Source organism: Temnothorax nylanderi, unplaced genomic scaffold (assembly GCF_030848795.1).
Source record: "Temnothorax nylanderi isolate EJ_2023f unplaced genomic scaffold, tnyl_v1.0 TNYL_tig0015_pilon, whole genome shotgun sequence".
NCBI classification, from domain to species: Eukaryota; Metazoa; Arthropoda; class Insecta; order Hymenoptera; family Formicidae; genus Temnothorax; species Temnothorax nylanderi.
In genome coordinates this window covers 211,253-238,605 of record NW_027249077.1, presented here as the reverse complement: position 1 = coordinate 238,605, position 27,353 = coordinate 211,253, and the positions used below count along the sequence as shown (strand labels likewise).

The 27,353-nt window shown below is 39.7% G+C and overlaps 2 protein-coding genes across 6 annotated transcripts; one reads left to right on the top strand and one right to left on the bottom strand.

Annotated features, from left to right (window-relative positions):
- Positions 1-984: 984 nt before the first annotated feature.
- Positions 985-17,520, top strand: LOC139768208 (alpha-1-inhibitor 3). Its single transcript, XM_071698162.1, has 25 exons — positions 985-1,263; positions 1,876-2,048; positions 3,449-3,690; positions 4,197-4,313; positions 4,397-4,563; positions 4,640-4,748; positions 4,931-5,164; positions 6,921-7,163; positions 7,399-7,730; positions 7,899-8,260; positions 8,592-8,743; positions 8,829-8,982; positions 9,075-9,222; positions 9,484-9,712; positions 10,514-10,719; positions 11,020-11,369; positions 11,443-11,687; positions 11,757-12,008; positions 12,121-12,513; positions 13,705-13,939; positions 14,890-15,062; positions 15,148-15,337; positions 15,865-16,209; positions 16,459-16,686; positions 16,798-17,520. The coding sequence occupies exons 1-25, from the start codon at positions 1,172-1,174 to the stop codon at positions 16,995-16,997; spliced, it is 5,571 nt and encodes a 1,856-aa protein (XP_071554263.1). The 5' UTR covers positions 985-1,171; the 3' UTR covers positions 16,998-17,520.
- On the bottom strand, positions 16,728-27,219 carry LOC139768210 (uncharacterized). 5 transcript variants are annotated; one of them, XM_071698164.1, is made up of 14 exons: positions 27,018-27,219; positions 26,120-26,788; positions 25,044-25,105; positions 24,702-24,775; positions 24,110-24,194; positions 23,913-24,004; positions 23,546-23,832; positions 23,150-23,449; positions 22,783-22,911; positions 22,258-22,414; positions 21,694-21,993; positions 21,490-21,629; positions 21,045-21,403; positions 16,728-20,412 (listed from the first exon to the last, which is right to left on the bottom strand). In XM_071698164.1, exons 2-14 carry the CDS (start codon positions 26,189-26,191, stop codon positions 19,689-19,691), a joined length of 2,781 nt encoding a protein of 926 aa, XP_071554265.1. In that variant the 5' UTR covers positions 26,192-26,788; positions 27,018-27,219; the 3' UTR covers positions 16,728-19,688. The 5 variants fall into 5 exon arrangements, with proteins under 5 accessions (XP_071554265.1, XP_071554264.1, XP_071554266.1 ...); XM_071698163.1 differs by lacking the exon at positions 27,018-27,219 and having other exon boundaries at positions 26,120-26,968; XM_071698165.1 differs by lacking the exon at positions 27,018-27,219 and having other exon boundaries at positions 22,258-22,327; positions 26,120-26,968.
- Between the last annotated feature and the right edge of the window lie 134 nt (positions 27,220-27,353).

The window sequence follows — 27,353 nt, the reverse complement described above, 5'->3', positions numbered from 1 at the left end:
GCGCAGTTCCCCTAATTTAAAAAAAAGAACTTCTAGAATCGCATCTTAATGACAGATTTCTCGATTTACTTGAAATTCCTCAATCTATCTATAGAATATAGATGAAAGGGAGACGTGCGTCGCAGATTTTCCGCCTCTAATTTCCTTCTAATTTCCCAATAAACGCGCAATCGTGCGTTCCGGGAACAAGAGGAGCCGAGATCGCGAATGAGCGCACGATAACCCGCAGACACAGCGTCTCAGCGATACGGCGAGGGTTATCGGAGTTACGAGAGTTACGTTGATGAATCATTGGAAAATCTGGAATAACATTCGCAGGAAGTTCGATGCACGTGATACCTATGATGATCGTTAGATGTAGCAAAACACGATCTCCAAGGACGGGAGACGAATACGTCTCCATTCGATTCGTCGAATACATTCGCGAGGATCTTTCCGGAGATGCGTCTCTATTCCTATTACTATCCGGACGTAAATAAGCGAGCAATTAATCACGGCTAATTATCCAGTTTCTGAAAGTTGAAATTGTTGAGGCAAGTCGAATATCTTCGAGATATCATTGGATCATAAGCGCAAATGTCTTCGGGATTTCTTTAGGATGCATTTGTTTCTTAGGACTATTTTCTATTTAAGACATGCCTCTTGTAAGAGATCAAACTTTAAGAGCGGATTTTCCAACGTTGGTGATGTCTTCGCAAGGATTTGGAAGAGGCGCGGAGGAGCAAAGTTCGGCAACGGAGAAAGAAAAAGAGAGGATCGCGGGAGGTAAAGGCAGAGGCTCGTGGATAGTCGACGAGCGATTCCCGGGAAGGAATTCGGCGAAGCCGGCGAGACGTAGGAAAGGATACTGAGCGTCGCACGTCGCACGGTCGGTGGCCGGCGCGACGACGCGACGTGGCCGGTTCTCGCGATTTAATCCGCGCCCGGCGTAACCCTCTCCTCCTTGCACGGGCTCGAGGGGTTAATGATAAAAGTAGCCGGCACGAACATCACGCCTTCAGTCGGTCCGCAGCCTCTCTGTTGGCTGTTGCTTCCCCGCCGCTCTCTCAAACGTTTCTCTCGCGAGGAGGAGGAAGCGTGCCTCTCGTTAATATGCCCGTGACGATCTGAGATTTTTTTTTTCAAAAACCACGAGTACGCGCGTCAAACGGTGTGAAACCCCGAGACGATAATGTATAAGACAATCGTGTCTTGCGCATTTCTCTGCCTGTTCTACCCATGCCTTCGACCCTGCGAAGGCGACGCGACTGCGGTTACCAATCGGTAAAGACACCCCTTAGCATCCCATTTCACAAATCCCATTTCAAAGATAACAATTGGCCAGTTCTTTCTCTTTCTGATTCTCGATTATCGATTATGCGTTCGCGGACATCGGACTCTTCTCGCAGATTCTCCGTTATCGCCGACCGACCGAGACTAATACTCGCGATGCTCGTTATTATGCGCTAATTTAATAATAGCCACATCGATTTTTTTTCGCGATAAACTCGACGGTATAAGATACCGTTAAGAAACTAGCCATAAAAGTCTAAGAGATCTCTTAAAGACGTTCAAAACAGTACATATTGCAAAAATCTGATTGATACGTTTAATATCTGATATACTTAAATTATCGTAACCCGAATCTTGGGAAAATCTCGAAGTGGCTGAACACATCTTTTATGCTTTGCCGTTTAAATACCAAGAGATAAAGGAACTTGGGCTTTCTTTGAGTGATTTTGACTCACGCTACAATAATAAACGTCGCATTCTTTACTGATCCACCAAGTAATTATTATCCCCAAGTTATCGTAAAAGAAATTATTCCAGAGTTCCCCCGAAACCAGTATTCGTTGTCCCTCGCGTTTATGTGGTTTAATCGGCTTGTTCTTTTAGAGGATATGTATTTACTGCGCCGAGGAGATTTTTGACCGGCGAAACCGAGAGCGGCTGTTTGTCGCTGCACAATCTCGAACCGCCGGCGCACGTTATCCTGGAGTTGCTGTCTCCAGCGGGTACGGGCGTGGATGACGAGGTACTGACCAGGACGAGTGGCGTCGTCAAAACAGGCAAGTACATTTTTTCCTTCCTCGGATTTTTATCAATCGATGATACCATCCGATATAGTTGGATAGTTTTGTTTCAAATGGTCTCGTGGTATTATAATCTCGAAACACACATAGAGAAGTGACGAAACATAAAAAGATACCTATAATGTAAAATTTGAATACCTCAGTTTTTAGAGTTTTCAAAGATGAGTCGAATTTTCAGGTTGTTTGTCATTTTATAGAGGCCTTTAGCATTTTTTTATATCCTACGATCCCTGATGGACTTGCACGTTCTCTTATTTCTCAGGTTGTTACCTGAGAACTCTGTTGAGAGTTTCACGGTCAATTTGCGCCTGTGGATAATTGAATATTCGAACGTGACCCGATGTGTTATCGCGCACGCGACGCGATAACGCATAATCGTCGAAAATACCACGCGGATTCCTATGTTGAATTCAGGGACGTAGCGATGAGATGACAACAGGAAGCGCGGATTCGGATACTTTCGGATGCGATTACCCGAACGAACGGCCGATCTTTAAAGAACGATCGGGAAATTGATAAATTTACATTTGAGCAGGAGTTTAACGGAGAATTTACTTTCGCGCGGCGAAAATCCCGGCTACGCCCAATGAATCGCGTCCCGGTCTTTCCTCCTTCTTCCCTCCGCAGCTCGAATCGGACGCTTTAAACAAATCATAAATTGAAATTGTCGCCGCTTCCTGCGGGGGAGCTAAATGAGCCGAGTCTCTCTCCGAAGGGGAAATAAGTAATCGCTCGGGATCACATGGGAAACCCATCTGCATTGTTAGGCACGGGGTGAACAACAAGTACGGAGCTTGATCAAGGACCGAGTTTATCATATATATATATATATATATATATATATATATATATATATATGTATTATGATGCCGGCGGACGCGCGGAAAGATTTATTGATGAATCGCTAAAAAATACGCTGGTAGTAAACTTGGCGAAGTATTCAGTGATCTAAAATGCTTAACGTATAAATATTTCTCTCTTAATACATCTTTCGGTATCCATATACTTGCGCCAACAAGCGCAATCTGCAATCTATATGCCTATCCATATATATTTATGCAAGTATCTGTATCAGATACCAAAAATAAAATATTTTCTATTTCATTAAAAATATCTACCCTAAACTCGATCATTTCAACTCGAATAGTTTGAATTGCGTTGGTATACCTATAATTCAATCGCGATTATAGGCACGTCGATTAAGCGAATCAACTTATACAATTGTACGCTATTATCCTTATGCTATTAGCGATTTGTTCGCGACTATCATTAAATATTTTATTCTTCTTCTTTTCATTACTCGAACGTTTACGCTTGGAAAGTAGAAGTAAGTAAATTCAAATATTGGCTTTGTTAATTCGTTTGCTCATTCGTAGGAATAGAAACATGTCTAGAACTGGCGGTGCCCTTCACGAAATATTTCAACGGACGTTTGCGACTGAAAATAAAGTTCGACAAATATCCCGACTACATCGTGGAAACGGAGAAGGAAGTTTATATCGAGCACGATTCCCTAATCACATTTGTCGAGACAGATAAGCCGGTCTATAAACCCGGGCAAGATGTGAACATTAGAATCCTCATGCTCAAGCACGACCTGAAGCCATGGAAGAAAACGGTTCGTCGCTCGCTATCCGTTAATATATAAAATAAATATTAATGCAATAATAACTGAGCAGTAGTAATAATATATTTCAGTAGTAATATTTCAACAGTAATAATATAATGTATATCTGTACCTTAGAGGTAAAGAATCGTATCTCCAGGTTTTGTCAAAATTAGAGTTAATACTTTTTCCAATACACAAGGAATTTAAATTATATAATAGTAAAGAGTCTTATGTCCACTATTACCAGTTCTTAAGGTACAATGTTTAGAAAAAATCGTATTGACAATTTTCATAGAAATAATAAATATAACTATAATAAATAGAAATAATAAATGAACTTTAAATCCTGTTTTCTCTAAATTCCTAATAATAGAGATATGATTTTTTACTTTTACTGTACAGATATATTCTCTAAGGAGAGACAATTTATTCGTATAGAGTTCTAATTTATAGACTCAAATAGAAAGAAAAGAAGAACTTTTATTTAATAATGCCGAGCTTGCCTCTCTTTCTAGATACCAAAAGTATGGATTGAGAATCCATCCGAGGTGCGAGTGGCACAGTGGGCTAACGTCAGTACCGAAAATGGAATGGCACAACTAAAATTCGCTCTATCTCCGGAACCAAGTCCGGTAATACGATCGTGATTCTAAACGAGAGCATGTAACGAAGAGCGTGATAACGACAATGCTAAGAATTCTTATTTGTGCTATAGGGTGCCTGGAAAATTAAAGTGGAAAAGAGGAGATCGCAACCGCAATTGGTCCATACAACCGTGTTCGAAGTGAAGAAATATGTCCTTCCCAGATTCCAAGTGACCATAACTTCACCGGGATACATTCTCGCGGATGCGGAGAACGTTACGTGGAACATATGTGCTAAGTAAATGCTCGTTTTGATAATTAATCGGGGAATCGAAGCATTTACTGCGCGAAACTATCTTACATTTTATTTACAGATACAGTTATGGCAAACCGGTCAAGGGTAAATTACTCTTGAAATCGACGCCTCAAATACCGACATGGAGACGGAAGCCTAATCTCCCGGAAATACATTATGAAACGGAGGTCAGTAACCCCTTCGGTCGGTCGACAAATTAATGTTTATTTTATAAGTTACAAAATCGCTACTTAAATGATTCCAATCATATTTGATTTATAAAAATCTAACTCAAATATTTTATAAACGTAATGTGATATGTAAATTCGACATATCTCGCGACGGATTTAAAACTAGCCAATTATTATAGCTGGATTCGCCAGATGGTTGCACCGAATTTGTTCTATCGGGCGCGGTGCTCGGGCTCGCTCAATGGAAAGTGGCACCGAACAATATCGTCCTCATAGCTAATTTCACCGAGACCGGTACCGGCATAGTAGAGACGACGATTAGTCGGACCGTAGTCGTGCATCAGGCCCTAAAACTGGAATTCCTGCCGTACACGCCGAAATATTTTAAACTGGGTTTGCCATATCACGGAAAGGTAAAGATCGCAAGTAATCGATAATCATTTTAACTTCTTCTGAGACTTATAAGCTTTGATCGGGATCTTTGCTTCATGAATTTGAATAAAAGTATGCTATTTATGTAGAAATGTGCGAACTATTCGAATACGAATCTCACTCGATTCGATTTGATTCGAATTCTTCGAATTTCTATAATTCGAATCTGAACTATTCAAAAATTTCGAATCTAGATGGTTCGAATTATACGAATCATATACTGTCAATCTTATAAAAATTATATTTCCTGTTAATAACCAAAACAGTACGGTCATGTTAATAAGTGCATTTAGTGAGTGCATTAAGTATTAAAATCTCTCACCATAAGCGGTTAATTGTAAGTAGCAATAAAAAAGTTTATTTCTAATTTTTGATTATCTAATTCGAATTGTAAGTAAAAGTTTGAATATACATAAAAAATAGTAAGCTATGAGTATTGATAATAAAGTAAATTATATATTATTATATTTGAATTTCTGTGTACGTAATTGGACAATGTTATTGGATACTACATTAGAGTATTTTAATAATTTATCTATAATTTTTTGGCTAATTGTTTCAATTACTGAGACATGCATTAAATAATATTTTATTAATTTTATATTAAATATTTAAATGTTTTTTGCCTTAAAAAGAATTCATATTATATAATCAATATTATTTTTCCACATCAAAATATTCTCTTATTATCTACGTGTTAAAATTCAATCTAATAATAATTATATTAATAATAAGAGAAATAGGATCGTAACGATATACAATCAATTAGAATCAAAAGGTGTATCTTCATTCGACCCAACTGGCCAACTTTATTAAATAGCACGCTACGTTTCGACCTCGGGTTTAGGTCCTTATCAAGCATCCGACTCGACAAGTTCTTTATAAACGATCAAATATGCCGTGTCAACGGTCTTCTATATATTTTAATTATCAACGAACAAATTATGTAAGCACTTTGTTTTTATTAACTGTGAACTATATATGTCACATGTCGTAATATTTTTTATCATTAGTTTTTAGATGTGGCGTAGCAGGCATTATGCCTAACTAATTAATAGTTTGTACTTGTAATGCTTGATAAGGACCTAAACCCGAGGTCGAAACGTAGCGTGCTATTTAATAAAGTTGGCCAGTTGGGTCGAATGAAGATACACCTAAGCTGAATTATTTTCACTTACTGGCGAGATAACTCTCAATTTGCTAGAATCAAAAGCCATGCGATCCAATTAAGCCTAGGTCTTTGACGGCCTTATATTAGTTTCTGTATACATATATGTCTATATATATACATATGATTTTTCCAACAAACTGCGCGCCGATTATTTGTCGGACTTAAAACACAGTTATTGTTAGAATTAAAACTCTTCCCTCCCCGGAATTAAAGTTGATCCCGGGATCGATTTAATTCCGGGGAGGGAAGGGTTTTAATTCTAACAATAACTGTGTTTTAAGTCCGACAAATAATCGGTGCGCAGTTTGTTGGAAAAATCATATGTATATATATAGACATATATGTATACAGAAACTAATATAAGGCCGTCAAAGACCTATAGGCTTGGATCGAATAATTATATTGTTAATTAAAATTGATATTTTAACGATTCGATTCGCTTCAATTCGAATAAAATTTTGTCGATTCAAATTCGAAAAAAGAAATAAAATTTGATTCGACATAAAAAAAATCCTTGACTTGCAGATCTCTATCTTTATGGAGTACGAAATAAATCTCTTTTACAGTTACGTGTCTCGCGGCACGACGACACCCCGGCACCGCACGAGAAGATTCAACTCTGCGTGCGAGTACGTGGTAAGGACGAATGGCTTCGCGTGGTGGTTGAATGCCGCAACTTCACATCTTCGTCCGACGGTTTTGTCGACTTCGTCGTACCACCGCCGCATAGGAACATCGTCCTGCTGAGTTTCGTCGCGACCGGTGTCGACTATCCCACGAAATACTATTCGCCGGATACGCGTTGGCGAGTACGTCGAGCAGCTGTTACATATTTTGAAAAAAAGAGTTACATACTTTCCGAACATATACAGAATGTCTTGTTTTTATTAGATTATTTTTTTATGATTTATTTGATTAATCTGAAGACGATTTATTCTAAAGAAGAGATTGAGACACAATCTTCGAGTACATTGTTTATTTAAAACATTTTGTATAAGCATAAGGTCGTTCGTGCATTTATAATTTATTGTAAATCGTAATTAGGTCTTCATGGATCAACCGTCGGCGCATATCGAAGTGAATCCTTGGTACTCACCGTCAGATAGCTATTTGGCGGTAGCCCGGGGTTATCAACCGATCGTTTGCGGTGAAAAGTACTCGTTCAACGTCATGTACACGGTGCCGGTGAAAAGTAAAACCAACGAGTCCATTTCCTTCCATTACTCGATCAATTCTAAGGGGGACTTGTTAATATATGGTCACGTGAAACACCGGCCGACCAGAGATACGGTCTTGAATTATTCGGAATTCCGGAACTTGTTAGGTGCCGTCGAATCACCAGGAAATAAGACGGATCAGGGTACCATCGCTCATAGGTAATACTTCAATTAAATAATATTTTATTTGCCGATCTCATGAATATCCCGCAAATATATTTTTGGAAACCTTTGGACGCGCTCTGAACTATCTTTTGTTTATTTAGAAAACAATTAAGGGATCGTAGATTTCAAGGTTTCTCACATCGACACTTCTCGTTTCTCCAGATTCCCCCTCAGCGTCAAGATCACCCCGTCAATGGCACCTGTCTCCGAATTGTTACTATACTACGTTCGTTCGGACGGCGAGGTCGTCGCTACCACGTATTCCATCAAAGTCGGACACTGCTTCGAGAATAAAGTGAAGACCGCCTGGCATACCGACGCTCAGACCCCGGGAACAGCCACTCAGTACCACGTGGAAGCCGCCCCCTGGTCTCTCTGCGGTATCTCGGCAGTCGACAAGTCGACTCGTTTCTTAGCAGGAGCCAAAGCGAACCTGATCGACGCTGATCAGACTTTCGCGCAGCTGAAGAGATTCCATATCGAGCCAGAGCCGCGTCCTATTTGGACGTGGACTCATTGCAAAGGTATACAAAATGATAAGACACAATACAGATAGTCGAATATAACAATGCATTAATCCCTAGTTCCTCTCTTAATATATTTTTTATTAGATCTTTTAATGCATATTATTCCAAATTGCTATAATGATAAACTTGATAAACTTATTATTCAAATATGATACTCGCAACTGATTTTCTATTTTTCTGTTTTTTATTCGGATCTCTCATTTTTACGAAATAAGTGTCTGGATATTTATGTGATTGTCTAATATCCCACTTGGGTTAATGTAAAGTTATTACGATATCCGGTTAACGTGAAACAATTCACGTGATACGGCATATAAATCCTTCACAGTTGCAACGCACGAAGAAACAACCAACACGGAATTCGATCATTTGCCACTTCCCGCTTTTGAAGAGTCACCCGCATGGGCACGCAAAAGGAGAAGAAGAACGGTGTACAACGGCGCGCTTGTGAATTACGTGGACGCCATACAAGCGTTCGATGTGAGAACTTTCTGGAAATGTAAATAAATTCTAAGATTGTAAGAAAGACAATTATATGTCCATTGGATCTTTCCCCGTATTTCAGGACTTCGGAGCCGTCGTGATGAGTGATCTGATACTCGAAACGCGGCCTTGCCATCAGCTTCGCAGAGGTAGAGGCAGGAGTATGAACGTGAGCCTGAAAAGCATGGCCCCGATTCCTTTCCTCTCAGCATCCGCGGAGCTGGAAACGGATGCTGGTGCGTTTTTAGGAAAAATGGCTTGTCCATAGATAATTTTTTTTTCTTAAGCTAACTTAATTAATTATCATACTGTCGTATTATCTCGATAGGAATGTTTAAAATGGCGAAGACACTGCCTATGGCGTATCCATTATTAAATGTGGGGCCCGAACAGGGATATATGGATCAAGTACCCGATCAACCTGCTCTCAGATCTTACTTCCCCGAAACATGGCTGTGGGAATTAGTGCCGACAGGGTATACATTTAAATTCGTAGCTTACTATATGCATAATTATCTTTAATCAAAGACAACTCCGTGATAATCGTTTCCCCGACTAATTTTTAAATTTTATCTTATTTTCCTTTTTTCCTTTCCTTTTTTTTTTTTTATAGAGAATACATTAGCAAGTTATTCTTACACTTTTTAATACAATTACAATACAAAAAGCATCTTCGGCTTTCGTTTGTTTGATTAATATTGCTTTATATGTATGTTCTTTTCCTTTACATTTTACAGAAAAGAAGGCAAAGTGACGGTGGAACGTACTTTGCCTCATACCATTACCGATTGGGTTGGATACACCGCGTGTATCTCACCTACGCACGGTCTCGGAATAGCACCACCGACAACCATCACCGGATTCCAGCCGTTTTTTCTCGATTACAGCTTACCATATAGCGTGAAACGCGGAGAAATGTTGCGCATGAAAGTTTCCTTGTTTAATTACATGCAACACAGTTTACCGGTAAGTTGCAACAGTCGCGAGCATTCGACATTCGTTTCACTCTCGTTCCACTATCTTCAAGCACCCCACGTAAAATTTTCATAAAATTCAGTATTAATAAAAAAAATTGTGACGAAATATAAATTGCATATTGATGAGTCATATTTTCATACACATTACACGTTACACGGTCTTTGATTATAATCGATTAAGTCCTAGGAGATCGATTCCTACGCGCTTTTCTGTTTAAATACTTGTAACTCGGAGCTTAATCAAAATTTTTAGACCAAATTGGTATTTAGGAATAGAAAGAGTTGCTTCGAAAATCTAGTTGGCGTGGAGATAAAAAAATGAATGACCTCTATCTTTTTGCTGACAAATATTGAACTATCAAATGATTTCGTCTATTATTCTACCTTTTTGAGTAGAATTTTTGTTGTAGATTACTCAAATAATAATTGTATCGATTTATTCTACTCAAAAAGGTAGACAAAATCATTTATTAATTAAATATATTTGTTAGTAAAAAGACAGGGGTCATTTACTTTTTTTACCTCCATATATTTTATATCTTTTTTCAGATATATATTCCACCCTATCACCAACTACAGATTTTCGGAGCACCTCTTTCTTTTTATCCCTAAATACCAATTGCAGTCTAAAAATTTTAATTAGGATTTAAGTTATACAAAGATTTAAGACAAAAAGACGACCTCCTAGAACTTAATAAATTAATTGAGAGATGTTAAATGCATATTAATCACAATGACAATAACTAATCAATATATTATAACTGATTGAACGATGCTTTGACGTTCGTAGGTCAAGATCAAGTTGGAAGATGCAACGGGGCTCGACTTGCATCTGTCGCACGCAGTAGCTTCGTTCTGCGTAAAACCGCGAGACAGCGTGGTGCACGAATATATTCTCAGACCGCGAGTTCTTGGCGATGTTAATATCACAGTCTCCGCTTCGATCGACTCTGATTACGCTGAACCATGCGGCCCGGAAATGCTTCTGTATACACGGTAAATGGAACCAATCGAATATTTCTTCGCAATTATTAATATTTAAGAATTCTATAAAAATACGTAGTTTTTTTTATGCAGTGAACTTGACGAAAATATAATTTTAGACCATACCCGCACACATATATCGGGGAATTAAAAATTTCCAATATTTTATCGAAATAAGAAAAATATGATTTTGTCAAATATAATTCTGGATTGTTTAAATATTTAAAAAATTGGTTAAATATTTAAAAAAAAGATTATAGAAATCGTAAATAAAACATTCGACAGTATTTAGCAATTTGTACACTTTTTCAGGGACGTGATTGTAAAGCCGATACTGGTTCTACCGGAAGGCTTTCCTGTGGAAATAACGAAATCCGCGTTCATCTGTCCGAAGGACTTTAGCGACGACTCCACCATAACTTGGAATCTCGATCTACCCGACGATTTGGTGCCCGAAAGCGCGAGAGCATACGTGTCCCTGATAGGAGATATCCTAGGTCCGGTCCTTGAAAATCTAGACAATCTTGTTCGCTTGCCGATGGGATGCGGCGAGCAAAATATGATTCTCTTTGTTCCTAACATCCACGTGATCGGCTACTTGGACGCGACCGGAGTCGAGAACCCAGAGCTGAAAGCGAAAGCGATCAGAAATATGGAGAAAGGTACGTGCTTTGATCTTGATCCGAATTTAATTCGCAATTAAGAATAGATTTTACATTTGGTCGTGCGACACAGGATACCAGCGCGAATTGATATACAGACATCCGGATGGTTCGTACTCCGCGTTCGGTCCGGAAAGCTCGGAAGACGGCAGCTCGATTTGGCTCACCGCATTTGTGATCAAATCTTTCGCTCAGGCGAAGAGTATAATTCACATCGACGAACGAGATCTTAAAATTTCTGTAAAATGGATGGTGAAGAAGCAATTGGAAAATGGATGCTTCCCTGTGATCGGCAGGATATTCCACAAGGATATGAAGGTATTACAAGCGACATTTGTGATTCTTCCTCCAAAAAGTGATACCTAACACCCTTAAACGTGTTCGTAGGGTGGTTTGCAAGATGACGACAATTCTTCCTCGGCGTTAACGGCTTATATCCTGATCTCGCTCTTAGAATCGGGCGTACCGTTAACAGCATCGCTCATTAATAACGCTCTACATTGCCTGGAGAAAGGAATGGAGGACGACGGCGGTACGACGTACACGGCAGCTTTATCCACCTACGCCTTAACGTTATTGGAGCACCCGAAAGCGAACAATAGCATGAAATCGCTTATGAAACGTGCCACGCGGAACAACGTAAGTATAACAAAGTTGACGCTAATTTTAATGTTAACGAAAACAGTTCTTGCGAGGCAACAAATCTCACAATCAGTCGATGTAATCTTCATAGCAAATTTTCGTTCGCTAGGATCTTCTCTGGTGGGAGGACAAGTATAAACCGTCTCTAGGATTGAGCATTGAGATGACGGCGTACGCTGTGCTGTCATTAGTGAAATTAGGTGGCGAGACGAACATGGTCGAGGCATTGAAGGCAGTCCGTTGGATGTCAAAACAACGCAACGCAGAGGGCGGCTTCACGTCCACGCAGGACACTGTGCTCGGCCTGGAGGCGCTCACCAAGTACGCCACCACGATGTCGAGCAACGCCACTGATCTCTCGGTACTTGTGACCGCCGGCGAGGTGGACCAGGTGTATAGAATGCACAACGACAATCGCATGGTCCTCACGCAGATTCGCTTGCCCGTAATACCCACAATAGTCGAGATCTTCGCTGAGGGTGAAGGCTGCGTCTTAGTGCAGGTAGCTTTGCATTTTCACAGAAATATCATAAGATATTTCGTCTAATGAAGAGGCAACCAACCCTTGACCCCTCTTGAATTTTGCTAAATTTTTAATGTTACAGTACACTCCATTCACTAATACAAGGTACAGTAACTCTGTCCAAAATGGTTTGGTTTAGGATCACTATTTGGCCCTAAACCAAAATAGTTTAGGAAATATTAATGTTCAAAATGTTTCTTTCGATATCAATGATAAATAAACCATGTTTATGCAAAGAAGTTGCATTCATAAAATGCGCTTGGTGTAAATTAGTAATGTGTTTTAAATATTTCTATGATAGATATGACTATCCAAAAACGTGTACACATTATAATCATAATATTGATAGTGCACAAATTGAAAGTCCCGACACCGAAGATTAATTGTCATGTAATGTATTTTTGTTAATTGTGATGTACTTCTTTGTAATGTCATTATATAGTTATATTTTTCTTATTTATAATATAATATAATTATAGTACATAAATTAAAGTTTATTTTACAGAATTTTAAAACAATTATGCACACAAAAAATTTTTAACATTAATATTTCATAAACTATTATTGCGCATTTAACTCTCTCTCTCTCTCTCTCTCTCTCTCTCTCTCTCTCTCTCTCTCTCTCTCTCTCTCTCTCTCTCTCTCTCTCTCTCTCTCTCTCTCTCTCTCTCTCTCTCTCTCTCTCTCTCTCTCTCTCTCTCTCTCTCTCTCTCTCTCTCTCTCTCTCTCTCTCTCTCTCTCTCTCTCTCTCTCTCTCTCTCTCTCTCTCTCTCTCTCTCTCTCTCTCTCTCTCTCTCTCTCTCTCTCTCTCTCTCTCTCTCTCTCTCTCTCTCTCTCTCTCTCTCTCTCTCTCTCTCTCTCTCTCCTCTCTCTCCCTCTCTCTCTCTCTCTCCCTCTCTCTCTCCCTCTCTCTCTCTCTCTCCCTCCCTCCCTCCTCTCTCTCTCTCCCTCCCTCCCTCTCTCTCCCTCTCTCCCTCTCCCTCTCCCTCTCCCTCTAGACAGAGTTACTGTACCTTATATTAGTGAATAGGATATACTGTAACATTAAAAATTTAGCAAAACTCAAGAGGTCAAGGATTTTGGTTGTCTCCTTTAAGCCAAAAGTTCGCGTAAGTGGGAAATGGTCCCTTGAGAACATTTAAATGTTGATAAAAAACCGTAATTTTTCAGAGCAATATAAAATACAACGTTGCACGCGCAACCGGCTCCGAAGCATTTGATCTCTCGGTTAATGCCGCTCCCGCGACATGGCTGGACGAATGCTCGATGCAAAAAATTACAATCTGTACGCGATATAAAATGGCAGATGGGGAAAGTAACATGGCATTGCTAGAGATCGACATGATAAGTGGATACGTCCCGGATCGTACGAGTCTTCATTCTCTATTGGAGGATCCGGCTACGAGTGAGTGTGCAACCGAGAATATGTTAAAATCAATCCGGATAATTGTGACATCGTAAATTAGACGTCACAATTTTTCGAAAAGAAAAATTCCAAATTGATCAAAGAAATCTATAAATAAATATACAAATAAAAGTGGCTCGTTAAATCTAAGACACTCTGTAATAAATTTGATAAATGATAATCATTACTTTCATAATTATTTTATAGCGATCATATTTATAATAAGAAACATTGCGAAATCACAATTATACTGTTACTAGCTGGTTACCCGGGCTTCGCCCGGGAGTCGTTTTTCTTCAAACGACTTCATTTGTGTTTCAATATCCTTATTGTGGACAAACATAAGGAGTGTGTCGGGTGGTTGATTTAAAGACGGTAGTTTAACTTTTCCGCATGAATAACACATTCTAGGTGCTTAAGTTTTAAACTTTTTTGCTTGACAATGATCACATATTGCATCCATTTTCCCAATTATTACTCTCGGATGAAATTGATATTCGTAATTTGAATCATAACTAAATGCCTCTAATTTCAAATCGGACCGCATAAATGTTTTCATGGATTAAACATGTCGTAACCGGTCTTTTTCTACTCGAGTTTCACACTATTGAGTCATTTCCGCTTTTCCGATATTTCACTTACCGATCAGCGACATCATCCCTTGGTTTACCCGGGCGTTTTTTCGGGAATTTTGAGATTGCTCGCTCGCGATGTACACAGAACCTCGATTTTTCACTTAAAAAACCAAGGGATAAAATCGGTAATCGGTAAGTGAAATATCGAGGTTCTGTGTACATCGCGAGCGAGCAATCTCAAAATTCCCGAAAAAACGCCCGGGTAAACCAAGGGATGATGTCGCTGTTATATGCTAATAATATTGGTTATCACATATTAAGGGATATTAAGATAATATTTATTCCCCAATTCATCCAATATATGAATATTTGCAGAAGTGAAACGTTTCGAAGAGGATCGCGGTATCGTCACCATTTACTTCGACAAGTTAATCAATCAGAAAACCTGTATATCGTTTACGGTGACCAGAGAAAATATCGTGGACAGACTTGAACCGGCGAATGCAAAACTTTACGATTACTACCAACAGGAGTTGACGATATCTAGCGTAAGTTCACAAATATATTGTTTCATAATCATTAAATATAGAATAAGTATATTTTATAATATATATGCATTATATATTTTTTCAGAGCTATAGCTTCGCGGCGACTTGCAGCAGTGCCACTCCGAGCGAAGAAGTGGAGATTCCTAATCCAGTGCCAATAGAAGTGCAAGAAATAGGCAAGGACAACGCGAAGAAGAATACCGTGGGAAAAGAGGAGACAGTCGAAAAAGCGGCCGAAACCCCGGACGATCGAAATGGAACTATAGAGCAGATAGGTAACGCGACTTAGAACACTGTGTTTCATTGTCAGCCAAAGCCACAAACTGATTCGGCCGAGCAATTCCACAACAAAGTAACAACGGAAAATCAGTGACCGGCATACAATTTAGAAGCGAAGATGTTCCTTCGGTAGAAAATTTCAATTTCGAAATAAATAGCGACGATATGGATACCGTTGTAAACTTTCGCGCAGTTAACAATAACAACATCATGTCTGATAATATGGATAATTGATGAAAATTACGTACACAATTCGAGAGTAATGAGGAGGATTAGTATATCGAAATCTCTTATTAAAGTTATATACTTGAATGATTTACGCGATTAAATAAAAACGCGTAAAGTATGCTTCCAGTACACATTTCCAGAAGAAACATATTTTACGAAATCACATTCAATTGCATATCAATAATAAGCTTGATAGGCGAAACTTTTGGCTAAATTGTTCTCGTTATTTTCGAGATAAATCTTCTTTTTACGCAATGCTTTCTTCGCAATTTTCTGACTTTTCCAAATTTCTCAGTACCACAAAGAGAAGCTGGAAGCGGCCAGGCACCGGACGAACCAGACATCAATCTGAACCCCGTTTTCGACAGGCTTGGACCTCCTAGCATAGATCTCGAGGATATGGAGGCACCGTTCTCAACTCTTATCAGACAGGGACAAAATTCCTTTGGGACGGATTTCGACGGAAATCCGCTCTTCGTTGTGGTCGATCACGAACTGGCGACTCCCGAAGGGGTCGAAGGGCCCGTGCCGGTTTCCGTGAAACCCGACATCACACATTTTGACGACAATCCACTGTTGAATGTGACTAATGAAACGGAACAGAAGATAGAAGTGGATCTGAGCAATGCGCAAACATTACGTACGTGAATTCAAACTAATAGACGTGAAAATTATTATATAAAGTTGAAATCACGTTTTGATTCTCCCTTCTTCAGAGAATTTGGATCTTAAAAATAACGTACAGTATAGCCCACGCTTGCTTCAATTCACTTTATACTCATTATTATATTTACTCTTTTTGAAATTGGAAAGATCAATCTTAATTGGCAAGATTAATCTTCTTCGTTATAAATGGCGATACCAAACCGATTAATTTTTTTTATTTTAGCACCTCTTGGTTCGAACGAGTCCTGCCCTGTATGCGCCGACGAACTACCGTCGAACATTAATGATCTTTATTGCTCCGCCAGTACCGTTGTAAAAGCGGCGATTAGACGATTGCGAAAGGCAAGACTCCTATTAGATATACAACCGTCGCACGAAGACGTCAAACGCCTGCATTCGACGATCACATTTGTCTTAAGACCCAACTGTTCTTGCCCGCCTTTAGATAACCGTAAGTATATAACTGAGAATAATCAAGAACAACTACATATATACTATCGTTATTACATATTATATATTCACTATTATTATCTTGTTATTTGTAATTTGAATTATATTACAGCTGGAAGTCTGGCACTGTTGATGCATTTCGAGGACGGCGAGTTTGCTAAGAGTTCGCATAATCGATATGTCTTAGACGAACAGGTTTCTATATACGGATTACCACCGGTTGGTGGGGTTCCACGTGAGATAACGGACGCTCGAGCAACGTGTGCGAATCGAGATAATAGCGCATTTCTTAATCTTCCTACGGTTGACTGATCTTCGGCGTTCCGCCAAGAATATACTAAATACGAATAGACATAACAGATAACAGAATACACGTCACGTATCATATTAACAAAACTCAACAATCGAGAGAAGAACTCGATCGCTTTCAGGCGTATAATAATTAAATACACACACATTTAAATTTTAAAGTACAATAAGATCTATACAAGGCGATTTGAACCAAGAAATTCTTCATTATAATCTGACTCGTTAATTTTAGCACGCCTTGTATGTAGTTTGAAGAAGTAAATTTTACACAGGATATTGTAATCAATGTCGAATACACTCTGAATTTCCATCGCAAATCTCTTCTGCAGCTCCCTCCGTACAACATATCCTCACAACATCACAAACTCTACGTTAACAGTGCGATGAGTAAACACAATATGTAATAAAATAAAGTGTCATTTTTACAGCGAAAGTTATATGCGTTCAACTCTCATAATTGTGAATAGCAAATAACTAATGAATTAAATAAACTGTAAATAAAGCACAGCGATTTATGATATAATAATTGGGTAATTTAATGCATCCATAAAATGTTAGCCTCTAGTGTCATATTCCCTATTACCAATTTGAACGTACACTATGCCTTAAAATGGGTATGTACATATAATAACGTCAATTTTTTTTACTATTATTAGCTTGCATATAAGTTTTCTTAAACATTTGAGAATTGATTTTTCCAGATAAATTTACTGTACGAGTTTGATCCTAGAGAGCCAAGAAGCGACACTCTTATAGAAAAAAGAAATGATCCCCTTTCTAAACGAAGAAAAATCTGAATTCGATTTGAATTACTTTCACGCGTACGAGAATGATAGAAGCAAGCAAGAAGAGTGTGAAAATATTTTGAATTTCAAACGCATGTATTGTATCTTTTATTTGTTGCCCATGTTTGATCGCATTGTAATAGTTATTACAAGTTAACAATCACCCGAATCGAATTCTCGCTACATTAAATAGTGTTTCGTTATAATGTATGTACGATTATTTATTTAATACAATTTTAATCCGTGATTATATTGTCCATTTGACATTTAACATTGATAAGATCGAATCTGCCACCAGCAAAACGATATTTTAATCGAATCTACTCTCCGTGTGTTACTACATTAAACCCCGTATTTTGCAAAGGACGAGCTATTAAATATCAAATGGATAGAGATTCTCTGGAAGTATTATTATTTATTCACGCTGTATACAGTTAAATGCTTGAAATAAATAAACATATACTATTGCTTACTATACACTATCCATCGCGCTGGCTCGCTACAATACCATTGAGAACTTAACTACGTAAGGAATGAAAAGATGAATGTAATTGGCAGTAATAATCAATATTCGCCGTCTATCTCGCGTTAGATGACTGAAACACGTGTTTTCGACTGCGGATGTCCAAGACAGGAGTAGGCAGTGTACATTTGCGACGAGCATGCATTGGCAAGAACGACGAGTAACGCAAAACGACGCGCATAAAGATACAGTATGTAAAAAAGAATATTCTAACAACGTGACGTCTAACATTTGATAACGGAGCGATGCTCGATTTCGGAGCGTTCGCCCGATCGAGAGAGAAAGAGAGAGAGAGACACATTTCTTTTTCTTTTAAACTCGCCAAGAAACGCAGTGAATGTAGCTTGCAAGCGATGACAACCGTAAAATACATCACCTTCGCGAAGGCGCGACACATACGCTTATTAACATTTATCGACATTGAGAAAGATGTCGTATAGTATATACTATTAGTACATGTATCACCGATTCGTAACCGAGAGATACACCTCGACGGCGGAGAATACACTACCGGAAAACGGCCATCTCGACGAAGTTAAACATGGAATACTAAATTTAAAAAAAAAACAAAAACTAGCAAAACAGACTCGCGCCTCTCATATAAAAATGAAAAAAACTCGTGTGTAAACGTCTTTAACATCTTACGCGGATATGCATTTATAAGTTTCACGACTCGAATACACAAGCTCGATATTAAATTATGTATGACTTTCTCGCGGGATCGCAAGGATCCGTATATTCGTTTTATAGGCTAAGCAGTGGCGATAATAGATCAATAAGAAAATTGTTCGTGTCAAGCTGTGTTAAGCAGAAAAAATATAGAACTATAAGACACAAGTTGTACTGAAGTATTGTCGTTGTATCGGTATGGATCTTATGAGACAATTCCCTAATCAAATCAGTTTCCTTTATAAATATTAATACGCATTATAAAAATCTTCCTACATGCTGCATTCTTTTCGGAGAGATATTACGCTACAATATAATCGCTATATATATATATATATAACACCGTTAAACCTACGCAAAGTTACTCCCGATTCGATTCTTACTTAATCACGCGTTGTTTCAATCACGCGCCTCGTTATTGTACAATAAATCATATATCGATTTAATATGGAGCCTGCGTGTTATCAGGGAAATTTCAACGGGCGGACTAAAATTACAGCGACGCAATAAACGTAAACGGCGGCCTCGGTACATTTACGCATGAAATTCAAAACTAATGCGCAAAAAATATAGATGAAGAATCGGAAGATACTGGTTTCTATCCGACTGATTTTTATCGTATCTCGCGCGTCAATCATGTCAGAATGAGAACAACACGTTGCTCGTAAAGCAACGCGACGTTATTACGAACTTACGCGAAGATCGCTGCTGGACTACTCAGTAGATTTTGGGCGCCGAACGATCGTTGATCGGGCCGCTGGTCTTCCTCAACGGGGTACCCCGTCTAATCTGATCCATGAGGGAGTCTCTCATTTGCAGAGGGTCCATAATGGGCACGCGATTACCCATAATGCGCCTGATACTCGCGGATCTGCTCGTGCCGTTGTTTCCCGTCTGCTGCAGGGCTTGTTGCTGCTGTGCCAGTTTAGCGTTCAACGTCTCGAGGAAGCCGGGAGCCGCCGCTTTGACGTTCTTGTTGGACTGCTGTTGCTGCTGTTGTTGCTGCTGCTGTTGTTGTTGCTGCTGCTCCGAGAGCGACTGTTTCCTGAGAGATTTCGGACTGCCGCTCGCATTCACGCCCGCCGCGGCATTGCTGCTTATGGTACCGATAAGTTTAGCGTTGAGCACTGCCATGAATCCCTGGCCCACGCCACCCGGTCCCTGCCCTTGACCCGCAGCTTGACCAGCTTGGCTGACGGTAGCATTACTGGATACATTGGTCGTTTGCGCGCCGACAGATCCGCGTTCTTGGGATGTCGAACGGGCAGCCGAGCGTTCCACTGACGAACGAGTTATATGTAGCACGGTATTGTGTTGAATGACACCCGCAGGATTACTATGCGCCTGCTGCTGTCCGGTAGCCTTCCGTAAGAGCGACGGACTGGCTGGCGTATGACGGAGTTCGGTCAGAGTCCTTACCGTCTCGGAAACCGAGATGGATCTAACGGAAAAGAAGAAAAAAAGAATTAGATAGAAGTGCGGACTTGTATAAAGAAACGGAAAAAGATTAAATTATCATCGTATTAAGGAGGTTCGATTATCAGGTCAAATCCAACTTACTGATTTGAAATTTTTGTGTAAGTCTTGGAATGTGTATAATCTTACCGTGAGTGAAATTGCAAAACAATTTACCGTCGCGTTTCTAAGATATTCGCTTTAAAAGTTACAGAAATTGTATATACATGTATAGATATACTCCCCCCCCCCCCCCCCAAGTAAATATCATATTATGTATCTCTGCTTCTATGCGGTAAAAATGAATTAATTTATGTTACACTTCTGTGACATCGAGAATTGCAATCACGGTTTTTTAATTTTTTAAGTTGTATTTTTTCATGTTTAAATAATTTATTTAAACAATATCAAATATAAAAATGGGACAAAATTGCGATTTATCTTCTTTTTCGGTCTCAATGATAACATGTTTATGAATTATTTCTGAAACTACCTTTATACTGTTTAATCATGAAAACAAAATTATACTATATATAGGAAACAGTCGAACCTCCTTAAAGTCTTCAATTGTAGAGCAATTTATTACAACTAAAAAAAAAGAGCAACGTCGATTTCTACCTCTGAGGCGTAGGGCTGACTGTGGGTGAAGAGCTTTCGAGAAGGAACGCAGGCGGAGGAGGAAGGTTCTCTGTCTCGTCACAAACGTTCTCGCCCCGATCTTCATTAACGGACGAAGTGGGGGGTGCGTTGATAACAGTGGATGTGCGTCTTGTCGGCGGCGGCGGTCTGCTCACATGCTGTGTCGACCCTCTGCGTGTCGTTAACGTGGCCGCGGCGCCAGATACATTCCATGTGTTCTCGTTTTGATTGTGAAGCGAATGAGAATGCGGCAAAGTATTTTGGCTTCCGTATCCGCTGCTGGATTCCAAACTGGACTCGGATGTTTGACTGCCGGCGTCTTTCTCCGGGACGTCAGTCTGTACAATTCGACGGAACATAAGCGACAAAAGTATTTGTTTTAAAATATTGTACATCGTACACTTCGTCGCACTTGCTCATGTACCTTGACAGTTCCTGGAGCCGTTAACGATGCCGGAGGGGGAGGCAGTGGAAGCTGCATCTCCTGAGCACGACTGGCAGCTAGATTCGCTAACTCGTGCATGTTTACATACATCGGTTGTTGGAGCTGATGGGTCGCCAATTCTGCATCAAAATCGTTATAACGGTAAATCTAGCGTCGAAACATACGTAGTGATGTTATACGAACCTTTCGCCAAATGAGCCGGAAGCGGTAACTTCGGTTTTCCTCGAGGACTCCCAGGCGGCTCGTTCTTCACCGGAATAGTCGGTCGTTCCAAACTGGAACATCTATTCGGTATAGGTGGACGATTGCCGCTATTATTTCTACGGAGCTGCACCCTAGATAGCTGCTGATTCGAGGAAGAACATGAAGAGGAAGAAGAAACCGGAGAGGCTGGTTGGCTGTGGCAACAACTGCTACCGTCGCGATCCGGAGCTTGGAATGTGTAGACGCTGAGCGCCGGTCTTTGATGCCCCTTTTCGTACGCTAAAATAGATGAAAAAAATAACATGATTGAATCGAAATTAGCAAATCGGGGGCTCGATTCTTGAATTCATTCGCAAGAGAAACGTATGTGCAAATGTTGTTCTTACAGAAAAGTTGCAAGTCGATTGGCTATCGCATAGCTTTTAACCAATCAATTTGCAACGTTTCTGTAAGAGCAGAATTTTCGCATACGTTTCTCTCACGAATAAATTCAAGAATCGAGCCCCCGATTACATGACGAACATGTATGTAAATCTCACTTACCAGAGGAAATAGTATGTGGCCGTTCGTTCACCGCACTCGGATTTTGCCGGTCGTACTGAGCGGACGTTTCCTGCAAATCAGGCCAAGTAGAAGTTGTCACGGGTCGTGTTACAGTGCAACCGGTACTTTGATTACTTAGAGAAGACACATTCGATACCTAAAAACACGAGCCGCCTCTTTAATCGACCGCCAACAATGCGGAACAAAATGAGAAATAACGTACGAAAATGCATTCTTAAAGTTAAGCTACAAAATTCGTTCAAAACTGGGAACATAAGCAAATCTAGCAACATGATCACTAGGCAGTGGAAATTTGTAAGGTCTTACACTTTGAATTTTCTACACTGTGCTATGAAATTTTAATGTGTACATTTCTTGAAACTTATAAAATCGATATTTAGTCAAAAACTGAATGTTCTTTTAAAGAGCTCGTTGTTGAAGAGAGACGACTGGCTTTCGCTGCACACATCGTCCGTCCCGAGAAGACTACTCATCGTAGTTCTGCTAATCGCTAAACGACCTTACCTGATGTTCGGAAATCGGTTGGTTGTACAATGTGTCCTGTGATGTAAAACCGGAGTCACGGGAACTACCGCTGGTCAAGTGGCGCAGCGTTGCAATGCCGCTGATGCTGGCAGGCCTGACACCAACTGGCTACAATGAGTACAACATCGACTACCACATACAATAAGCTCGGCGGGCAAATGTAGCGATTAGTTCGTGCTATAAAATCTATGTTTGTAACTACTTAGGTGCATTGCAGCTGATGCATTAACGGTGTCACTATGTCATGCGACATAAATAAAAAACATCTAATAGATCAATCCATAGAGAAAACCGAGAAAGAAGAAAAAGACGGAGGAAACAAAAAATACTATCGGCGCGTAATTACCTGAGAAAGCGATCTGTGCCACGGGTGTCCAGATGGGCTCGGATGGCTTTTACAAGATCCACTACTGCTACTAGTTAGAGAACTGATCGAACACATAGAACTCTTCCTCGATCCGAGAGACAATGACGGACTCGACGGCGGCGTAGCCAATGACCACTGAGTAACGTCGCAACCTTTTATGTCCGTTATTACCTGCTCGGATGCAGGCGGTAAGTGATGCGGCGACGCGGCGTGTCTTTGCAATTGATCGGAGACCTCTTGCAGATGCGTCAATTCCATTAACATCGCTATCTCCTCGTCCTAAACGGTTGATTATGCATTTATATATATCATCGCCTTTGTACATTGGTTAACGAATTGTATATACGTGTATATCTTTAGAATGCATCTACTAACGAGTACGGGTTTCAGGAATCGGGCAAGGAGACAAAATCTGCCCCTCTCTTCGAGAAGGGCCGCACGGACGGCTTTTCGTTCCGTTTCTTCTAAACTCAGTCTTTTCTCCTGAACAACCGCTGCTGATGACTCTAGCATCCTATTGAGCTCCACATCGGAACAGGTCCCGTGGGTTTGAGACTGTCCTTGAACGTGTAAGTGAACTTGAACCTTTCGTGCTTTCTTCTTTTGCAGACGCAGAGTGTCGGTAGAACGTTTCTTTAGTTCCGCTCTTGCCTTTTTAAATTCTAAAAATAGCGAGATATCGGATTACAGAAGAACGACTCTTCATGAAAATGTAGTTTATCAGAGTACTACAATCGTTAACCTTTGGCATGTTCTTTGTCTAAATTGATTAAAGACTTCTTCCAATCTTCCAATTTCTCTTGTAAAGGCAGCACCAAACAGTCCATAATAGCGCTTGAAAGAAGCAAACAGTAGATATGAGTGTAAAGAATGTTTTGAAATTACTGAATGGAAATTTTAAAAAATTTTAATTAAGCTGTACAGAACATTTTAACGTACCTAGTAAATGATTTCATACGAGTTTCTACCGCTTTATGTCTTAGACATATTCGTGTCAGTGCTGTTCCAATTTCCTTAGTTGCACCTTAATAGCAAACATTTCAACATTTATTTACTTTATTTTGTTCATTTAAATGTATTTGATGCATTTAACAATTTATATTCTGTATCTTAGAGGTAAAGAATCGTATCTTCATTATTATGAATTCAGAGAAAACAAGGTTTAAAGTTTTAGATAGGGAAATGGTGTATTTTTTAGATATAAAATAAAATAAGCAACTTGATTTGAGTTTTTAATAAAGTAATTTAACTGACATGTTTAATAGTGCAACTGCTAATAACACGTTATACCCAAAATTAAGACACTATGACAATTTTCAATACGACTTTTTCTAAACACACATACACATTGTATCTTAAAAACTAATTATAACAGACCCTTTACCATTATACAATTTAAGCTCCTGGTATATTGAGAAATGTATTAACTCTATTTTGCTAAAACCTGGAAATACGATTCTTTACCTCTAAGGTACAGAATTATATAGGCAATAAAAGTTTCATTATCATTAATTAATCAATTAGGACTTACCTCTGGCATTAGTCGCAGCATCTGCTATTTTCTGAAAAGCCTCAAGATAAGCGGAAATAGCCAAGATGGCAGCTCTGCAATAATATATATCTCATGTTAAAGATAAAAATGTCTAAAGCATCCTGAATACTTTCAAACTTTATTTTATCAAAAGTACAACATAAAATAAACATGTAGAATCTTTCACATTAACACGTTGAAGACAGCATAAATATATAATAAATACAATAAAATATACCGTTGAAAAATCTTAAGCACAAAAGAATTTCCTATACATTTGAACTTGCGTAATTATTATAAAGTATAATAACAATGTATTCGAAATTATACAAATCTCTTCACCTCAAGCTCGCGTGTAACTTGGTAGCTTTCGAAATCAAATCTTCCCAAAGTGGTGCTCCGTTCTATAAAAAGAAACAAAGTGTTATAACGCATGCAAGTTCAATTCCATTTATTGATATTGGCACAGCTCTAATATTAGTTTCTATAGTGTTAGGCAAACAGCAATCTAGACTGATATACTGGTAAGAGATAATGTAATCATACACGCCCATACATTTTGTTCAATCATATATATAATATGTGTGTGTATGTGTGTATATAAAATACTAGTATAGAATATATTTCCTAATGCAATATTATGGCTGCAGCCCACTTGACGCTACAAATGCTTTCAATGAAGAAAGAAGGAGAAGAGGAATGCTTCGAAGCATTTGTAGCGGCAAGTGGACCGCAGCCTATGACTCATAGGAGAAACTAACTCGCACGAATAAAGTAGAATCAATGCTTTTGCTCCTGTTTCCTTAAAAAAAATTTAATAACACTTAAAACAATAAAATAACAATATTGAGATTTTTTGCTTGTGCTTAAAATTGAAGCATTTATTCTCACAAGAAATTACAGAAAAATCAATGAAAAATGAACAATGGAGAGAATTAGAACATTAGCATTATTAGAACATTAGTATTTGTCATGACAACAGTGACATTTGCAAGTGCTTTGAACTATAAACAGACGTCTTACAAAACAAAAGAATCATATGAAACATAGGCTGTCGTTTCTCTCTTCTCTTCATCATTCAAGAGGAACACTTTTGATTTTATTCCCTGCAAACACTCAAACAGCAGTTGCTCCACTTTCACTCATACGATCTGATATATTTTATACGTCTTGCAAATTGCATTTGCAACATTAAACATTATAATACAAAGTATCCAAAATATCATTCCTTCCAAAACAAAAAAAATCTGTGAACCAATCATAGTGGGATAACGGAATAAAATCTAAGGGTCATGAAATCTCTAAACCAAGGGGGGGGGGCCAAGTAAACATCGCCCCGACCGAACATCGCATACGCGAAAAATGTGAAGAGCGTCGAGCGCGGTCGGTCGAGCCCAAGTGAAACGGACGTTTCTCACCTTCATTTCAGTGACGATCTGCTGGAACAAACCACCCAACGCGCTGCACTCCCGCTCTATCGTCGCATCCATCTTCCTTGCTTTCCAGGGCTGGCCTGGCTCCAACGACTCGGGGGGGCTCGAACGCGCTTACGCGAAGTTCACTCCGCGTCGTCGACGCGATGGACGTTGACGGAAACGACGCACCGTCGCCAGCGGGGACAAGCGGTGCGGCCCGTCATTCTCGACCGTGCGGGAACGAGAGACGGAGAAAGCAACACGCACACAGGAAGACACAGAGAGAAAGAGAGACAGAAGGGGGGAAGAGAACGAGACGGGGGAGGGAAACCGCGATAGGATTGGATTTGGATAGGATGACAGCGGCGAAACGTGGACGCGTCCACGACGCGAGGAGGTCGTTGTCAATGCGAGAATCCGCGAGAATAGACTTTACCAGCGACAGGCGCGCGAGGTGAATCTCTTCTCTCCTCGACGCTCGCTGTAAACCACTGTAAACTGCTGTAAACACAACACGCGACACGACGGGGAACACGCGCGGCGTCTCGCACGATGCGATCGTCGACGAATGGACGGACGAGCTTGCTCGCTTCGCGCGCGAATCTATTTTTCGCGGACGTCGCACCGTACTGGATCGTTGCCCCCTGCGTGGTGACTGGTGGTGACCCCGTTCTAGAAATCGGGATCGATGTTATTCGGTATATGCCTAATCGTTATCCCAAGAAGAAGAGCGAGACGGACAAGGAAAAAAGAGAGTGAGAGAGAAAAGGAGAGAGAGAGTGACAGATGGGGAACATCTTCCGGATTGCATAGAGTGCAAGCACTGCGATTGGCTACGGTTGGCTACATCGACACTTATGGTGGGTTTTCATGGGCAGTGAAATGCTATATATATATATACCCTAAAGCCTTGTGTACAGTCGTTCACGGAAAGGTTGCAACACTTTTTTTTTTGATGATTTTTGGAACGCGCAGTAATTTTGAGATCGCGATTCACCATCTCTGTATACACGTAGTGAACGGTTATGATAGCTGTCAAAGTGAACTATACAAGGTGGAGGTTCACGAAATGTATCTTGTGCGCCGCGGAAAATCTTAAGATATCAACTGGATACTGTAATATCGGGGTTAGTATAAAAGAATAAGCTAAATAGACAATTTTATTTTATAAATTAATTTTTATTTTTAAGACATGTGTAACATTAAAAATTAATGTAATATAAACATATTAATATAA

Excerpts from the sequence above, each read along its gene's own strand:
- LOC139768208 (XM_071698162.1), top strand. The coding sequence starts at position 1,172 with ATGTATAAGACAATCGTGTCTTGCGCATTTCTCTGCCTGTTCTACCCA. Across the intron at positions 10,720-11,019 it reads GAAATGCTTCTGTATACACG|GGACGTGATTGTAAAGCCGA; the intron begins GTAAATGGAACC and ends ACACTTTTTCAG. Across the intron at positions 16,687-16,797 it reads TTGCCCGCCTTTAGATAACC|CTGGAAGTCTGGCACTGTTG; the intron begins GTAAGTATATAA and ends ATTATATTACAG.
- LOC139768210 (XM_071698164.1), bottom strand. The coding sequence starts at position 26,191 with ATGGATGCGACGATAGAGCGGGAGTGCAGCGCGTTGGGTGGTTTGTTC. Across the intron at positions 24,195-24,701 it reads TGCTGCGACTAATGCCAGAG|GTGCAACTAAGGAAATTGGA; the intron begins GTAAGTCCTAAT and ends TTTGCTATTAAG. Across the intron at positions 20,413-21,044 it reads GTCAGCCCTACGCCTCAGAG|ATCCATCTCGGTTTCCGAGA; the intron begins GTAGAAATCGAC and ends CTTTTCCGTTAG.